A 17,656-nucleotide genomic window follows, 5' to 3' on the forward strand; every position below is an offset into this window, starting at 1 on the left:
CAGCTGATCCAGTGTGCCAGTCATTTAAGTCTTCCAATTTTAAAAGATGATGTTATGATAGCCACTACATTCCATGGGTTCTGGGACATGTGGACTCCTCCCCAACCACTGAAGCCCCATCAAATGCACTCTATAACCTAGGAGGTGTCTCTGTCCCAGTCCAATGGATGCTGCTGCTCCTGTTTGCAGGTTTGCACAGTATCAAGGTTCAGCCTGTATTCCAGAAAGATATATTGATAGAGGACACCAGTGCAGTCAGACACACAGACTACCACAGAGCACTGCCTTTAGCAGCATCCACAAACGACACTACCAGAACTCATGTGAAACATACGTACAGATAGCAAAGTCCTGTTCCTCCTCTTTGGAGGAGGAACATATCCTAACTGTTTAAATTTTGAAATGCAACCATATTCACAGATCTCTTGGATATCAGCATAGCTTCTAAATCCATCTAAGATCTATTAGCTGGACTGTTGGCAAGGGAATGGAATACTCTCCTTAGTGAAATCAGCTAGGGGGGAAGCTCAGCTGCCTCCAGGGAGAAGGAACAGCCCAACTTGCACTTAGAGTGAAGAAAAACCAGATTTGGTTGTCTGGATGAGAGACTTGAGAAAATGGTCTGATGTAGATCCATCAGTGCTTTCAGGGAGAGATAAAAGATTGGGTGAGCCTTTTATCCTGTCACGCAATGGTACCAATGCTTACCTCTTGTGCAATACTTCCCAGCAAGAGTATGCCCTCACAAGCAGTCTGTGTCATTATTCTCACTGCAACAAATTAAAGACGTGAGGCACAGAACAAGCAAGTAACTTGCCCATTTATCAGAGAGCCAGCTAGAAGCAAAACCAGGAATCTGCCAGCTCTCTAACTCCCAGGTCTGTCCTCTTAACAAGGGCCTTCAGGAATCTTTCTGAGAAGAGCTATGACAGTATTTGCCAGTTCTTAGATTGTGCTATCAGCCAGGCCCATTCAGAGATGTGTAACTGGTTGCCTTTGGTGGTCGATGCTATTTACGGAAAGACTGGCAGAGAATGTTGTGGGGAAGTCCCACAAGACAGTATTTTGCTGACTTAAAAATTTGGCATACAAAAATGAATGAAAGAAGAACCAAGAAACTGCAGTGATGCTAAGAAAATTAAATTTTCTGTGTACAGGGTGAGAGAGGAGAAAAAGGCTCACGTGGCTCATCAGGAGGTATCGGCAACCCGGTAAGTTCCTTTAACAGAGGACACTTGTACACAATGAAAAAAAAATCATTCTTAACTTACTTGGGTGTCACAGTTGGGATGGACAAACGACATAGACCAAGTTCTTAAGTACAAACAGCAGTCTCCTTTTATTGCCACAGATGCTTTTTTATATAGTCTTTACCAGCTCAAGTGTCTTTTTGCTGTTGGTTACAGGCTGCAATAGTAACATATCATTGGCTAATTTTGCTATCATCAATGTTACTCTTTTACTCTCTTCTTTCTCATGGTACACCTTAATATCTTCAAGGCCAATCTCTGTTCCAACACCCTCCGTCAGGGAATCCACGGACCCACCATAGTCCCACACGCTTGGGCTTGATTTATTGGGAGAATACTAAAAATCCTGTGCCTTGTATGCACTGTTGATAGCAATATTAAATTTGTTGAAGAGCAATACTCGTATTGTTAAATAAAAATATATTTTCCTAAGCAATGGCACTGGAGGCCAAAACTGCTACTGTTTTTGTAAGGATTTTTTTGTAAAATTTTTAATTTTGCATTTTTTTATCTTTCAACTGGAAATTTTTAATGGAGCAATCACAACAAGTTGTCCACTTTTAACAGCATTCAGATGATACCTAACTTGGCCTCACGGCCATTTTTTTTTACCTTGTCTTAGGGAATACCAGGACAAAGGGGACAACGGGGACCAGAGGTAAGAACTATTCTCTTCTCACGTCTGCCCTTTTCCATGTAGGATCTTGATCAAGAATTTTGAAAAAGAGAATTCAAAGTAGTTGTGCTAGATTTGTTTGAGAAACGTGTATGCTTCATTCTGTTACACTGAAACATCTGCAAGAGTATGTTCCATACATTGCACAGATAAAACTGCAAATTTTAGTTGTTTATTGTTTGCATGTAAGTACTGTTAGATATGTCAAATAAGAAAATTATTTTCTTATTTGTTTGTATCAATTTTTGGCATTAGGCCTTTGAATGCAGAAGATGCTGCTTTTAGTGGTCTTTCCCAGCGACTACAAGGTGAAATTATTTTTAGTGCCTTTCGTGTTTTCCGTACACAATATTTTATTTCAAGAATATTATCACTGTGTGGTTTTGGAGTACTGTCTTTGGATTGGTTTTGCTGTGTTGATTACTAGTTCATTCTGGGTCTGCAGTGTTCAACATGTTGAAATCAGGCTGATTAGATATTGTTCTGGAATTTTTCCTGACATCTGTAAATGTAAGAGGATATGTTACCCATAGCAGGAAGTTGTAAAGAAAAAAAAAATATTTTAAATAAAATAAATTCCAGTATATTACTGTCTGTTAGGTCACGTGAGAAAACCTTAACAAGACAAAGATTTGTTGTCATTTGAAAACAGGGCAATCGTGGACAGCCTGGTCAGAATGGCTTGGAAGGAAAACAAGGATACAAAGGACCTCAGGTAAACATTATTACGGAAAAAAAATACACAACACTAATGGCTTGTGTGTGTTAACTGAACTCTTTTGTACACTTTGTTTTTTTAGGGGCAAAAAGGCATTAATGGTCAAAAAGGGCAGAAAGGAAGATCAGGACCTAAGGGTCCTTCAGTAAGTAATATACTGAAAGCATGCCATGTTGTTTAATTGTAAGGTACTGGGTGTGTAAACAAGTGAGGATTGCAATGCGAATGTTTTTAATTACGTTCATTTTTCAAATTTCTTTTCAGTACATAGTATTCACCAGAAAATGAGATACATATTGCTAAAAGACAAAAGCAATAACAAATATGCATAAAACTTAATCATTGCTGATAAAATATTAGCTTTCTAAGCAATGATGGAGAAAAAAGTGATAGTGTAAGGCACTTTCCCTGCATCAGTATTTTTTTCAAGCTGTGATAAATTCCACAATTATACCCAATACATTGTTGTAGTTATCTATAACAAGCTATTAACAAAGGACTTGGCAGTTTTATTATAGTAAGCTAAGACAGAAAAAGATAAGAAAGGTCACAGATTCGGTCATGCAGAAACTATAAAGTATAAATTAATGTTATTAATCTAACAATTTTATTTTATTTATTTTTATTTAACTTTGGTTCATAAGAATTCTAGTTCTTTCACTGGCAAAAATCTGTCTTAGAGAGGTTTTCTGCCTTTGCTCCTTAGTCTCCTTTCTGGGTGTAAATCTTGCTCCAAGTGCTGTAGCAGTTTAGTTTCTGTTGTTTTGGGTTGGTGTGGTTTTTTCAGTTTGTTTTTGGTTTGGTTGGTTGTTTTTTGTTGTTGTGGTGGTTGGTTTGGGGGGGTTGTTTGTTTGAGGATCTTGGTGATTGGTTTGGTTGTTTTGGTAGTTGTTGTTTTTGGTTTGGTTTGGTTTGGTTTTTTGTAAGGGCTTGCTTTTAAGAGCAGTGATGATATGGATGTTTTGTTATGAGTGTGTTAACATTTTTGTTGTCCATGCTCTGACTTCCTGCAACCTCCTGTGCATTATCAACCGATCTGTATAACTGGAGTTGAATACTTTAATTCAACAGCAAAGTAAACAGACTGTTTTTCACAGTCCAGTGAAATAATTTGGCCGGACAGGCTAAAAGTTGATGGTTAAACACATTAAGTAGTATGTATGAACTGATATGTATGCATTCCCATAAGCCTTCTTATTGGCTTCCTGGTGATAGGCTTCCCAGTAACACCCAGGTCCCAGGCGAGTCCCTTGCTCACTCCTTTCTCTGAAACTACCATTCACTCCTCTGTCAACCACCAAATATCTTCCATCTCCCACACAGCCATACGTTTTTATGAGCTGCCTTCCCTTGGCCTTCAGATATTTTTAATGGGCAGTGTAACTCCTGCCGTTTGTACTGAGCAGATTAATGATCATGAAACCAGCTCAGCCTCCTGCTTTTGGCTCTGATTGCCCTTGCTACTCACTAGTGAGGTTATTGGGTGGAGAGCAGGAGAGGAGTGAAGGATGTTACGCTATGCAGGCATTTTTTCACCCAGCTCTTTTATGTAGCCTCTGCCTACAGAAATTTTCCCCTTTTCAGATCAGTAGCTGTCTGGTAAATTAAGGAGATGATACTGAGTTCCTACCTGTGACAGCCCTCCCAGATGTCCCTCTGTCCCTCACTTTGCTATTACTGTTGTCCTTTTGAAAACAAATACTGGTAGGATTCAAACAAATTAGTGATTCACAGTAAAAAAAGAGAGAAATTACTAATTGCTCTATATGAGGCAGTACGAGATAAATTCCTTATGTGGCTCCAGGTTGTTGGAATGCCAGCCGGTTAGTGGCTCATAGGAGATCAGTCTTGTTTTCACTGTAACATTGTTCCCTGAGACTTTGGTGCTGAAAAGATAATTACATATGTCAGGGAGGGGTCATACTGATGAGAGTGGAAGGCTGCTCTCTATCTAATGTCTCTGTGTTTTCCACAAAATGAATGACTGATTTTTTTAGAGCATCATCCTGTAGAATTCAAAAGTTGTGGCCTCCATAAAGATTTTTTCGAATCAAATATAATACACTGGGACTATCATGTCCTGCCCTGTTTCTGATGTGCACACCAACTTTGGAACAAACTGCTTTTGAACTGTGAATGTCCCCTATATCACTCACATATGTCCTCTTTGCTATTCTTGTGCCAAATTCCAAGATTTTCACGGAAAATAAAAACTATTTTAGCTTGGTTTTTTCAGAACCTATTCAACATTCAAGTCTAGATATCTTTTTCTGTTGTGTGCTTATCCATAAAAAAAGATGTCTTTTTCTCTTGAGAACAAGATTCTTAAAGCAAAATTTTCTGCAGGCATGGAATGCTTGCTGTTATTTTAGAAAGATATCTTAAATGCTTCCTTGATGTGAGAAGTAATTAATTTTTTATATGCAGTCTTATTTAAATATGTTTCCCAGCAAACAGTTTACCATGGGAACAAACTGCTTATTTTTGTCTTTCTCTGCCAATAGTGAGCTGAGCAGGCTTCAGTTTGACTTATGAAGCACATCTCTTGATTGAATTTCACATATTTTTGTCAGTTCTGTCCAAAAGGTGTCCAGTTCTCTCACTGTCTTCAGTGGTTTGTGACCAGTTCCAGGTATTTTGATTGAACACTCTGTGTAGATGTTAATGTTGTGTTTACTTGCAATTGTGGTCCTCAACTTGTCATGCTGTGTGAGGTGGGTCACAACCACTAACTAGTGACTGGGAATCATTTCTGACCACTTTTTTTCCCTTGCCCAGTATTTTAAAACCTTTTCTTAAAGAAATCTTGTATCAGAATATTTTTATACGAGACATTGTGTGTTAGCATATGACATCCAGGATTGCCATTCTGTTCCTGGTGGTGTCCCTAGTGATTCCTCCCCTTATCAGAAGTGCTATCAGTCTTGGAAGTGCAGTCAAACCCTGTTAGAAAAACTGCCTGAGATCCTGTCGAGGGTTAAGATTGCGGGGTGACAATAAAACCCTGGCAGATGTATTGTTAACCCCCTCTTCCCCCCACTTCCCCCTTTTTGCCCCTCCCTCTCCCCCCTTTCCACTAAGGAGAGGCGATTGGGAGGAAAGAAGGACAGAGAGAAGAGAGTTGGAAAAATTAACAATGTTTTACTAATGCTACTAATAAGAATAGAGAAAATAATACAAAATATACAAAACCAATCTTGAAAGTCTCAGCAACTGCAGAGCCAGCACCCGAAGTCCTGGATTAGACTCTGCAGCCAATCGGAGCTGGATTCAGTCTCTCACTGGGCCTCAGTTTGCAGGGACGACTAGCAAGGTCCTCTCCTAATGTCGGCCATAAGGGAAAAGGGCAAAGGATCGAGATCCTCGTGATCTCCCACTTTATATGAAGTATTCACGTGAATGGAATGTTATACACAGTTGGTCAGTTTCTTGGTCACTTGTTTCTCATCGCCCCTCTCGCGAGATGTCCATCCATGCTTATCAATAAGTTTGCATTCCATTGCTAGGTTTACCAAAACATGTGTCTGGTTCTCCAGGAAAACGCAGTTAATATGAAGGCTTTAGCTGACAGGCAAATTCACTAAAAGAGAAACTTGTTTTTAGCAAAACCAGGACAGATCCAAATAGTTAGTCCAGGGCTGAGCAGCAGCAGGGGAGGGAGAGGCAGAAGCAGAGCAATGGGTAGACCTTCCCAGAAACACAGAGCAGGTCACAGAACCACATTGAAAGCAAAAGCCTGATCAAATTGATTCGTCCATTAGACTTTGTGTTTTCCCACTTTCTTTCCTGCTATAATTCACCACAAAGAAACTGCGTCTTGTTCTGGTAGTTATCATTTTTCCCCAGAAATCAATGCAACATGGTTATGAAATGGGGTTGTGCAGTTCCGTATCACATCTATAAAGCTGTTTGTTGTCAATAATACTTTTGTTATCTGACCATATCAACTTACTTTTGTTTGGGAATAAAATATTTAATTTCCTCATACTCTAAAATAGTCCATGCTAGCTACACTGTCATTTGAAGCATATCAGTTGAAATTACCGTCCTCTGTTACAGAAAGATATTTTATTCTCCTGTTTTCATGATATTATTATCTGGGATGATTCTAGTCTGTGGTCATTTAATCTTTTCACTCAAGTTAACTGTTCCAGTCGTTATTTCTGTATCACATATTGTCTGATATGCTGGTCTGGGTACTGGAGAAAGCATTGCCCTTTCTGATGTCCCTTCCCATAACAACTCGATGATCTGCAAGATACAGAGTTTTACACAGATACTGTGTTTTAGAATGTTTAAGTTACACCATTCAAATCCTCATCCAAGTCCACTGAACACCACTCTGTGTTGCTGGGGTTTTGTTGTTGTTGTAAAAGAAATACAGTTACTGCAGTTGTTTTGACAGCTTTATGGATAGTATCCTTAGCTACTGTACCCTCACTGCTGTAAGCCTTACTTAGCACATAGTCAAATCAATTTCCAGCCCTACTCCACACATTTGTAAATACCCTGAGAGTCAATAAAGATAGAAATCTCCATATGTCTGGTCCTGTATAGAGAATGCAGATGAGTACCTTTCCTCTTCATTATCTTATAATGAGACTTGTTCATTTTAAAAGATGCTGTATAACTGGAGAGCACTCTGTCTTCCTGTCTTTCAGTTTTCTACACCTGTTTAAAAAAAACAACATATGTGCTTCATGAGGAACACATTAGTTCTGGTCTCTGAGATCCGTTACATACAAAAGTCTGTGGTCATATGCAGTAACAGAACATGTCAGTCACATCTTCTGGAAACCAGCTGTGCAGGGCTGGGAGGGCAGATCTGCCTTTGCTCTGATGTGTCATCCAAACCCCACATCCGTTGATTTTCTCCAGAAAATATTTAGAATAGCGTGGCTTTCTTCGGAATAGTGCGGCAGCTGCTCTTTGGCTACAAATGAGGCCAAGATGCTAACCTGGGTTGCTCAAGTGAAGTTCCCATTGCTGCTGATGCAATACTGAGGCTTTCTTGTAACAAAGGTCAGTATTTTCCCCCACAAGTTTTTAAATGGCCATGGTGATGCACAGCTGCTAGCAACTTTGTTAGAATATTTTGGCTAAGTATAGAGTATACGGTCAAATAACAGTACATGTTTGGGACTGACAGAATAAAAGATTGGCATGATGAAGACTAGAAAAAATGTGCTATCCCAATAAAAGTATAAATGGCCTCTGTGTTTTTAAAGCTTCTGCAATTCAAGGGAGAATAAAGGAATAAGTGGAGTGTGCTATTTTACAACTAGGAAGCTAAGTTTTATTTACTTTGGCTGACTAAGCCCTGCCAAGTGTCTGGAGGAAAGCATTTCATTGGTACTATATCAGTTGGTTATTGTCATTCTGCAGCCAGATATTTCAGAGAGAGGATACTAAAGGCTGTAGGAAAGATTGGTTGAGCCAAACTCCTGTTATACCAGAAATAACTACATTGGATTAAAATCCTGAAGAAAATAGGATCATGTTCTCTAACCAACTTTCAAGACAAATTCTATCAATATCCTTAATTTTAACTTACAAGTAATAGAATTGCACCTACAGTTTTCTTCCATTTAGTTTCCTCCTTCTTAGTCATTCTGTTCAACTATGGGTTGGAGATGAATCACAGAATCAAACAAGAAGCTTGGAGGTAGAAGCTGATCTTAACAGTATGTCATCTTGTGTTATCTGGAAGACTAACCTTTTTCCTGGAACCTTGAGCACTCCTGTCTAGGGGAGGGCTGTAGGGAGGGGTAGATAGTGGTTATGTAGTCTACGAATTTTATAGCATTAGTAAATGTTTATAAAATATAGGTCCAACCTTAGAAAGAATCTGCATGTTTTCTGTTTTCGTATTTTACACCTTAGAATTTGTCTCCTTTGTTTCAGAATGAACCAGGAGCTGTGGGTCTGGCAGGGGCTCCTGGAGCTCCTGGGAAAACAGGAATTAAAGTAAGGTTCCCTTCGTTAAATTACTCTATTAGTTTTGTTTGTTTCATTCCCTCCCTTGATGTTGTTGATGGCTTGCCTATTCTGTTATTGGAATCAATATCTGGAACTATTTCCCTGGCAAAGGTTCAGGGGATGTCTGCAGGATCGGTCTCTTGATCTGAATAGCAATTTTATGTTGAAGTTTAAATCAGCTTTATCATATTTCTTTTTGGATTGCAGTTTATATGGTACTTAAATTTCTTTGAAAAAACCCCAAGCAAGCACTGCCAGCACAGTGTGCATGTTGGTGATGGCTCTGGCCACAGCTGCACAGAGCTTTTCAAATGTAAGCTTTTTCAGTCTGGACTTTCTCTTATTTGAAAAGCCTCTTTCTGCCAAAACGTGGAGTAGGAAGTTCAGGAAAGCAGAATTTTTAATGAATTCCATTTCATCTGTTAAACATTTAGATGTAACTTTTACCATCTGGGTAGTTTGTTAATTCTGTAAATGGATAACTGTTTGTAAGCTCTTTACAAGGCTGGTGTCATCTGCATGGTAAACCATGTTGTGTATTTCTTTAGTTAGGACCTAGCAGTTCATGTTTATTTGATTTACTCTTCCTGAAAGAAATTGTAAGCTCTGTGCCAGGCTAAAATAGCTATTAGAGAGTCTGGGGGGAAAGCTCCATATAACCAGACATCAAAAGATTATTCCAATATAGGTGTTATTATATAATAGAGTTTCAGCATTCCCTTTTAACTCAAACATTCAGAATAATGAGAAGCCGAGAATCCAGAAGACAAATGCCTGACAGAATTAAGAGTAACAATCTTTATGGTGAAAAAGTGTAAAATATTTGAAATGCTTTATTTATACATTTTAGGATGTGTAGGGTATCTCAAAAGTAAACAATCATGATTTTCATAGGCATAAATTCTGGTGTCTCAGGATATACACAAAATTTCTTTTGGGTGAGATCACTCAGTCTAGCTTTTGCACATCTAAATAAAGGATAAATGCAAAGTGGCTTTCAAGATAGAAGTCGGGTTTAAGGGACTTTTTTGCCTGCAGTCCTGAGAATGCCTGTGTAATTTTATAAATTGTGAGAAAGTAGTTTGAAGGTAATAGTGTTGTCATATCTTCTTTCAGATTAGTCAAATTCCTTCACATTTGTGGATGCATGTGTGGGATTTGTCAACTGGTATAGTCAGATAGATATTCCACAGGATGAAGGAAATTCTTCCACGCCTTTTGAAACTGAATTGTTAGACTGTAAACTGACTATTTGGAGCCAGTGATTTTACCCCTTTAATACTTATAATTTTTCATCCTTTAATAGGGCCTGTTTGACCTGACACTAGGAATGTTTTGTTCTTTGGTTTGGAAATAATATAATCTTTGAAAAATCTGGTTGTCTTCCCATATTATTAAAATCTACCTTTCAACTTGTATTTAGAGAGTTGAAGAAGGAGCTCCAATACAATATTTCAGATTTCCTTTGCAGAAACTCATTTTGAAATTCAGTGTCCCCAAGCGTGATTCAGATGAGTATGCAAATGGTTTACTTAATTATTTTTTTTAATAGGGACAACCTGGTGAGCCAGGACCGAAAGGAGAAAGAGGTCCATATGGTTTGCGGGGAAGGCAGGTTTGTACTTTTACTTTTATCCTTATGCTGCTTATTTTGACTACACCAGACCTAAAGCAGGAGGCCTGTCCTGTCCTAAAAGACATATAACTCAAGAGGAATTTCAGTCTGGTCAATTAAGACCTAATATTAAGTGCAATAACAGAGAGAATATAGTTTTTTTCCTTCAGAATAACTGAGAGAATATAAATTTTAAACTACTTTTTGCTGTGAGCTGCCTAACAATTATATTAGGGTTATTCTGGATGAATACAGGTGTGAATTACAAGTGCACATATGACCCCAAACCTTTGGTACGTTCCACTGTAATAATACAAAATTTCTATTAATAGTATTTGGAAGAAATATTATTTGAATTAGTAAATAGAGAACGAGCAGGTACTTCAGGTTTTGAGATTGAAACTTTCAGTCTGATATTTTGGAATATGGTTCTAATTGTGCTGGTTGTGAAGAAAGGAGAAACAAGAGTTTGATTGATTTGTAGTAGCAGTATAAAAATGCAATTTCTTTTGGGTCTGGATTTTCTAAATATTTGCTGTGAGGTGCAGTTAGAGACAGTGCAGTAGTATTTTCAGAGCAATCAATGATTGCAGGAGGAATTTTTTTTTTGGACTTGGTTTTCTCCTCTGTGTATAATACCTTCCCTTCTGTTAGACTGGGTCAGCTTCGGAGACAATGTTGTACATATTCCCGCCAATTCCCACCATCTCTCCTGTCTTTGCAGGGCAAGCCAGGACCAATTTCCACCTTTGTATTTGCTTTTAAGGTCTTAATTTTCCATGGACTGCAGAGATTTTGCTTCTCTTTGGACCAGTTATGGGGCACAATGTGCATATCATAGGATCCTAGAATAGTTTGAGTTGGAAGGGACCTTCAAAGTCACATAGTCCAACTGCCTGCCATGAGCAGGGACATCTTCAACTAGATCAGGTTGCTCAGAGCCCCATCCAGCCTGGCCTTGAATGTCTCCATGGATGGGGCATCTGCCACCTCTCTGGGCAACCTGGGCCAGTGTTTCACCTCCCTCATTGTAAAACATTTCTTCCTCATGTCTAGCCTTATATGTATGAAGCAAAACAGACTGAAAGTCATCTTGCTCCTTCCCAATGTATTGCAATTCCTTATATCAGACTTCCTGTGATTCCATACTCCAAGGCACTTGAATTAACACCTGGTCAGTAAAATAAGGTGCAGGTAGGTGCAAGAGTACAGTTGCAAATAATTAAATAAAAATGGCCTGTTTACAGGGAGAAGATGGTGCTTTTGGGTACGGCCCACCTGGAGAAAAAGGAGTAAAGGTAAAACTGAAAGAGGAATCATAAGGAAATTGCTATTTTCCCCATTATTTTAGAAGTGATTTACAACAAAAGGGAAAGCTGGGGGAAATGCAAACAACAGGCACCATTTATAGCTATTTGAATTTCATTCCAAGTTTATGGGATAGAATTCTAACCTACTCAACTACTGATTTTATTTCTAATAATCATTCAGTATGACTAATTCACTAGCTTTAAATCTTGATGCTCTCGGAAGCAGGATTATATGATATCTTGGCAGGAACACCAGGCAAATCACATAGCAAGTTTCCTTCTAGCTTTACATTCCTACAATATGTAAGAGCTAGTGGCTGCAAAAATGTTTTTTATTCAGAATATGTGTAAAGGAGACATTAAGCTCCTTATGCAAACAACTGAAACACAAGTAATACCATTCAAAAAGTCTTCAGCAAGATTGTGGTGAAAAGTGAGCAGTGTGGCCTTGGCAGTTTCCTTGGGGAGAGCCAGATACTGTAGCAATTGTTGGTGAAATTGTGAGCAAGGAATGTGAGAGAAGGAGAAGGCAAACTGGAGATGCTCATCCTACACACTGACGGAAGCATTATTGGCCTGGTCCTGAGAAACACTGGAAAGATATTTTGGATCCAGCAATGCCTGAATGAGCTGTGAGCCTCTCCCTTGAATTCAAAAAGTAGGAGTTGTTATCATCCTTAAATGTTGCTCATGTGGCACATTGTGTCCCTACAAGATATATATGTTAGCTTAAATAATCTGTTCTTTACTTCATTGTGATTATACAGGTATAACTACAGTGTTTCTTATGTTAAAATGCCAAAATACATTTAGCTGGGGAAAATATCTCTTGTCCCTCAACTGCTTTGCGAAACAGAAGTGGTGTCTCTTGGCCAACACTGAGCTCTTGCTGGTATCTTTTTTGGAAATGAAAAATACAGCTTGGCATATCACCACCAGCAAATACTAGCATCTGCCCTACATCTGATTTACTAGAAAAACACCTCAAGAATTTTCATGTGCTAAGATTGGTCCCCTACAGCTGTCAATGTAATGACCTCTTTATTCATGACTTAGAAAAACAAAAGCTATAAGTAGATCCTCATTGGCCATATTTTTTATGCATGTGTGTATGTATCTTTCCATATATTTTACATATGCAGTGTATATATTATACATATGATGTAAGTATTCATACATATACATACAAACCGGTATATTACTTTCAAATGCCAATTTAAAAAAAAAAAACACTGAGGTGACACTGTAAATTTAATTATCTTCACTCTCTGTGTTATAGGGAAATAAAGGATTTCCTGGAGATCTTGGACAGAAGGTATATGTTATTTTTTTTACCTCAGCAGTTCTCTGGCTTTCATATATATTAGCTTAAATAATCTGTTCTTTACTTCATTGTGATTATACAGGTGTAACTACAGTGTTTCTTATGTTAAAATGCCAAAATACATTTAGCTGGGGAAAATATCTCTTGTCCCTCAACTGTGTTGCAAAACAGAAGTGGTGTTTATAGAAGTTTTTGATAGGACCTGTTTTCCTAGTAGGGAATCATTGATTGCTCAAAAAATTACAAGTGGAGGATCTCCTTCAGTTAATTTATTAAGTAATACAATATTAAGTAATACAATAATGACAACTCAGTGAAAAAAAAATGTTCTGTCCCAACTCAGGATCACAAAATTAAAAGTCAGACTTTCCAGAAAAACATTGAGCCTTTTTTTTCCAAGCTGACTATGAACAATAAAGCCTCAAGCAATTCTAAAAACAATGAAAATGTTAGATGATCAGATTGTGTAAATAGAACTGAGCTGTGAAATGGGTATTATACATCAGGGTTCTGCTAATAAGGATGCTTAACATCTATACTCTCTGGATGCAGAGCTGTGGCCACAGCAAAAGCAGAGTCATTCTGCTGAACATCATGGCTTGGAGACAATGTGGGCAAGTTGAGTGCCAGATCTCTGACCCAAACCTTCCTGGTAAACGACCATGTGTGTGTGGTGTGAAGAAGAGTACAGAGCACCTCATGTTCCAATAGTTAGCTGACTGGTATACATTCCCCCATACATGTAGAAAATCTGACAGGGCTTGTTCTTGGTGATATCACTGGACATTTTCAATGTTCAATGCACAACAGTTGCCTGTTAATATTTTCTCCAATATTTTTACTTACACAGTAATTAGGGTGTGATTAGAAGTTTTGATAAATAAATTGAACTGTCAGCTCTTCGCTGTTCCCATGGGAAATCAGTCTGTGCTTTAGTAAACAAGTAGGTAAATCACATTTTGGAAGCAGCACACTTCTGCCTTAGAAGGTATTATTTGGAGAGAATACACCATAGTCAACAGTATGACTTGACAGATTACAGGGAGAAGTTCTTTTGCTTGTGTGGAACAAGATGATGTATGTCTTTTGTTATTTGGCAATGCTGCATTAAAGTAACAGCTGCATCTCATTTTCGTTTTCCTTGGTAAAAAAACCGAAACAAAACAAAACCAAAAACATTGGCTGCTCAAAGTACAGGTTTGGTTTGGTTTTTTGTTCATGAACACATGACTAATTCTTTGTGTGCAACCTTTCATATGCCTGTGTTTCGTTGAGAAAGTGTTGTCATGATTTCTTGAGGTTTGCGTTTTTATCAGAAGAGCCTGTTTTCACATTTTAATTACTTTTTTTTTTTTTTTCCAATTAACTAGGGTGAAGCTGGGGACAAGGGAATTACAGGGGAAAATGGACTAAAAGGATATAGAGGCAGAATGGCAAGTACCTTATCATTGCTGTCCTTTAATAGATTTTTTTTTTTTTTAATAGGCTCCTCCTTGATTTGCTGATTGCACACCTGTATTGATTTTTAGATGTTATATCTGTAATTTTCAAAGGCTTCTAATGCTGGTTATGCTCTGTCCCTGTTTATGTCACACTAAACAGAACAACGACCATTTCTGAATGTCCTGCCTGCTGTTCCATTTCACTTGCCTTTTATGCCTTTTAGATAAAAATCTGCTGTAGAAGAAATTTGCTGGTTCAAGAGCAGAGTGATGCTCCCATTTATTCTCCATTAACTTCTTTGCCCTGATTTTTCTGGCTTCTTGTGTGTTTCTTTCTCCTTTTGTTCCCCAAGCTTTTCCATGGCTGATTATTAATTTCAGATCTCCTCTGCTGTGACAGGGCTAACGAGGGACTGGTTGCTCCCTGCAGAAAAGAGAGCTGGTAGCTGTGGGTGGTAACAAACTGGGAAGAGTTCAGTCCCACTGGACTGTTTTAACTCAGTGTTGCTTTTCAAAAAGTTCACATATTAAACAAGGCTCTTGTCACCAAAAGCAAAGATATGTGCATGTGCTAATTGTATTTTGAAAATTGTATTTCTAAATGGTTCTAGAACATGTTGGATGAACAATACACTGAACAAAAATGAACTACTAGAGGAGAATTGGTGCCATGTTGTTTCATCTCTTAAAAGTGAAAATTATGTCAGACCTGATGTTCTTCTTTCTTACTTCTTGTTTACACTTAAGTCAGTGGAACTTAAGCATGTAGCAAATAAAGGAAGAAGGAAGGAAATCTGTTGATTTCCAATAGAAAATGTAAATTTCATGTCGCCTTTTATGTTCTTTGAATACCACATATGTAACATGCTTCTATTCCATAGGGTGTTCCAGGACCTGCTGGTCTGAAAGGCAGCCCAGGAGACCGGGGATTTCCAGGACGCAGGGTAAGACCTAGACTCCATATATTTTGCTGGTACTGGAAAATACATTTGTTCCTTTTAGTTTTGAAAGGAAACTAAGGAATGAAACAAAACATTTTCTTCCTGTTACGGTGGTCTGGAGTGGTAATATGTGCAATGTTCTGAAGGTTCTGATGACTGCCACTGATGTGTTGTGCATATATTGTAAATTGCATGATTGTACTACACTGTAAACTTAAATATTTTATTAAATAAAAAAGATTGTGAGTTCATCTGTATATAAGCACAAATCAGGTACTTCTGAATGCAAATGGCTAATTGTATACCTACAAGTGTAGTTTTCAAGAGTCACCATCTAAATGCATACCTTCTGCATGTTTGAAAAGTGTGTCTGACTCACACTTTGAGCTCCTCCTTTTCACTAATGCAAAGGAGAATGCTTACTGTATTTTTCGGCTGTCAGTAGCACAGTATGTTTTGCAATTATGTGTTTCTAACAAACTCTTTAGAATTGCCATTGTGGGACTTCAGCAGTGTGTATCAGAAGTCTCAAAAGAAAGATGCTCCCTTTAGAAATACTTATTTCCTCTTTGACTTTCAGCCTTGCAAATTCAACATGGTATAAAAGAGAGATTGGCTTCGTTTTTCTCTCATTAATTGCTACCACTGCTAAGAAGTCTGCAGCTCGTGCTAAGCTGAGAGTTTCCCTGTGCATCTTTGTCAGATATAACATTACATACTGTGAATTTCTTATAGCTTTAAAATAGGCTTCTAGCTGAAATTAGTTGCAACAGGCATGTACAAAAATTTCTCAGAGTACTAGAGGTCTGTCTTTGCAAACAAAAATACTGATCATTTCTCACCCTTACTGTAATAAAAAGGTACACAGATAACAGGTAGTGGAAACCTTCAGTTCTACTATAGACTTTCCATATCCCCAAATCATGGTGGACATTTAAAATCGTATATTAAAATGTATAATGCAGTCAGCCCTTAGTCTTGATTTTTTTTTTTTTGTTTTTTTCCCCTGTGATTAGTAAAATATCTGAGCAATTGGGTGAGATGAAGATAACATTGCTGTAATTTTTTTTTTTTTAGGGGAGTAAAGGACCAAATGGACAAGCTTTATTTTCTGTACGTATCTCTAATACACTCCATGTTACAAACAGAAACAATGCACCATCTCATTGGGTAGTCATGTGCTCACGTATGTCTTTTTTGTTCTTGTCCACAGCCATGTGAACTCATTGACTATGTCCGCAAACACAGCTGTAAGCATCAGTCTTGTTTCGATATAGTAAGCCTGAGTATCACCACTTTATTTCTTCCCTGTCTTATTAATATCATATTAATTCTGTGTCCAGCATGTCTGTGGATTTATGGTCTTAGCAGGCAGGTGCTTGAAAAATGAAGTTAGGGCTCAGAATGCAATTTGTTGTTTAGAATAGTTTATTTTGCCAAAGTTACTGGAGTATAATTTCTTAGAAATGTTAAGTGTCTTGGTATCCAGTGGTTCCAGTTACCATGAATTAAGTTTGCATTATTTTTTCCTAGTCGATCTATCCTGATTCCTTAGAAAGTGACTATGCCAAATAGTGTGAGTTTCTACAGCTGATGGTATATTTGTATGTATAAACTCTGGTGGAAACCCCTCAATGACAATGTTTGGTCTAGAGCAGAGCCAGGTCCTGCTTGTCTTTTTACTCCATTCTCCAATAAAACCAAAGGAGTTTGGCAAGCATACATAGCAGCGGAAGACAATAATGCGTGCATAAAATCTATAGAACTGGGGAAACTAAATTCAGTGTGTGTTCCACCAATTATTTCAGCTTAAAAAAAAAACACAAAAAAAACAAAAAAACACACACCAACACCAAAACAAACAAACAAACAAAAAACCCAAACCCCCACACACACATAAAACTTCTTCAGATGCAAAATTTTTCAATTAATCTTTCTTTTTCTCTTTCTTTAGGTTCATGGGATGGTGAGTATTACTTATTCCTATGTTACTGTTACTAGACAGGCAGAATGGTTGAGTTCATTTGTCAAACTAATCTAGCAGAGATCTCATAAGCTCTGAACTGTTTTGTCTTTGTAGTATTAGGCTGCACTCAACCAAACATTCTGAGTTGTGTGTTCCTTCATGGGGATTAAATCCTATATCAAGAGTTAGGTGTTTACTGAACTGGAGCTTTAGTTTGTTAATCCATGTGTAGGATGGGATATAGCCCCTTTTAATTTAGCTATCTAAAATGCAAGTGTTTAGTCACCATATGCTTCCTCTGCAGTTTGTCTCGCTCCACTAATGACTCAGTGACACTGAACACGTCAATATTCATAGCTGTGGTAGGTGTTCTTAATTAAAACCATCAGACATTATTTGGCCATCACTAGCTCCGTTTCAAATAGCACATCTCTG

General features: G+C 38.0%; 1 protein-coding gene across 1 annotated transcript in view; it reads left to right on the forward strand.

Moving 5' to 3' along the window:
- LOC102093355 (collagen alpha-6(VI) chain) overlaps positions 1–17,629 on the forward strand; it is a 43,251-nt gene extending 25,622 nt beyond the window's left edge. Inside the window, exons 20-31 of the mRNA XM_065051654.1 lie at positions 1,158–1,211; positions 1,873–1,908; positions 2,579–2,641; positions 2,727–2,789; positions 8,549–8,611; positions 10,176–10,238; positions 11,486–11,536; positions 12,828–12,863; positions 14,243–14,305; positions 15,196–15,258; positions 16,333–16,368; positions 16,469–17,629. Coding sequence (XP_064907726.1) covers positions 1,158–1,211; positions 1,873–1,908; positions 2,579–2,641; positions 2,727–2,789; positions 8,549–8,611; positions 10,176–10,238; positions 11,486–11,536; positions 12,828–12,863; positions 14,243–14,305; positions 15,196–15,258; positions 16,333–16,368; positions 16,469–16,645 — 768 coding nt within the window. The 3' untranslated portion in view covers positions 16,646–17,629. The remainder of the gene's footprint in view (positions 1–1,157; positions 1,212–1,872; positions 1,909–2,578; positions 2,642–2,726; positions 2,790–8,548; positions 8,612–10,175; positions 10,239–11,485; positions 11,537–12,827; positions 12,864–14,242; positions 14,306–15,195; positions 15,259–16,332; positions 16,369–16,468) is intronic.
- The last annotated feature ends 27 nt before the right edge of the window (positions 17,630–17,656 follow it).

Source organism: Columba livia, chromosome 2 (genome assembly GCF_036013475.1).
Source record: "Columba livia isolate bColLiv1 breed racing homer chromosome 2, bColLiv1.pat.W.v2, whole genome shotgun sequence".
NCBI lineage: Eukaryota > Metazoa > Chordata > Aves > Columbiformes > Columbidae > Columba > Columba livia.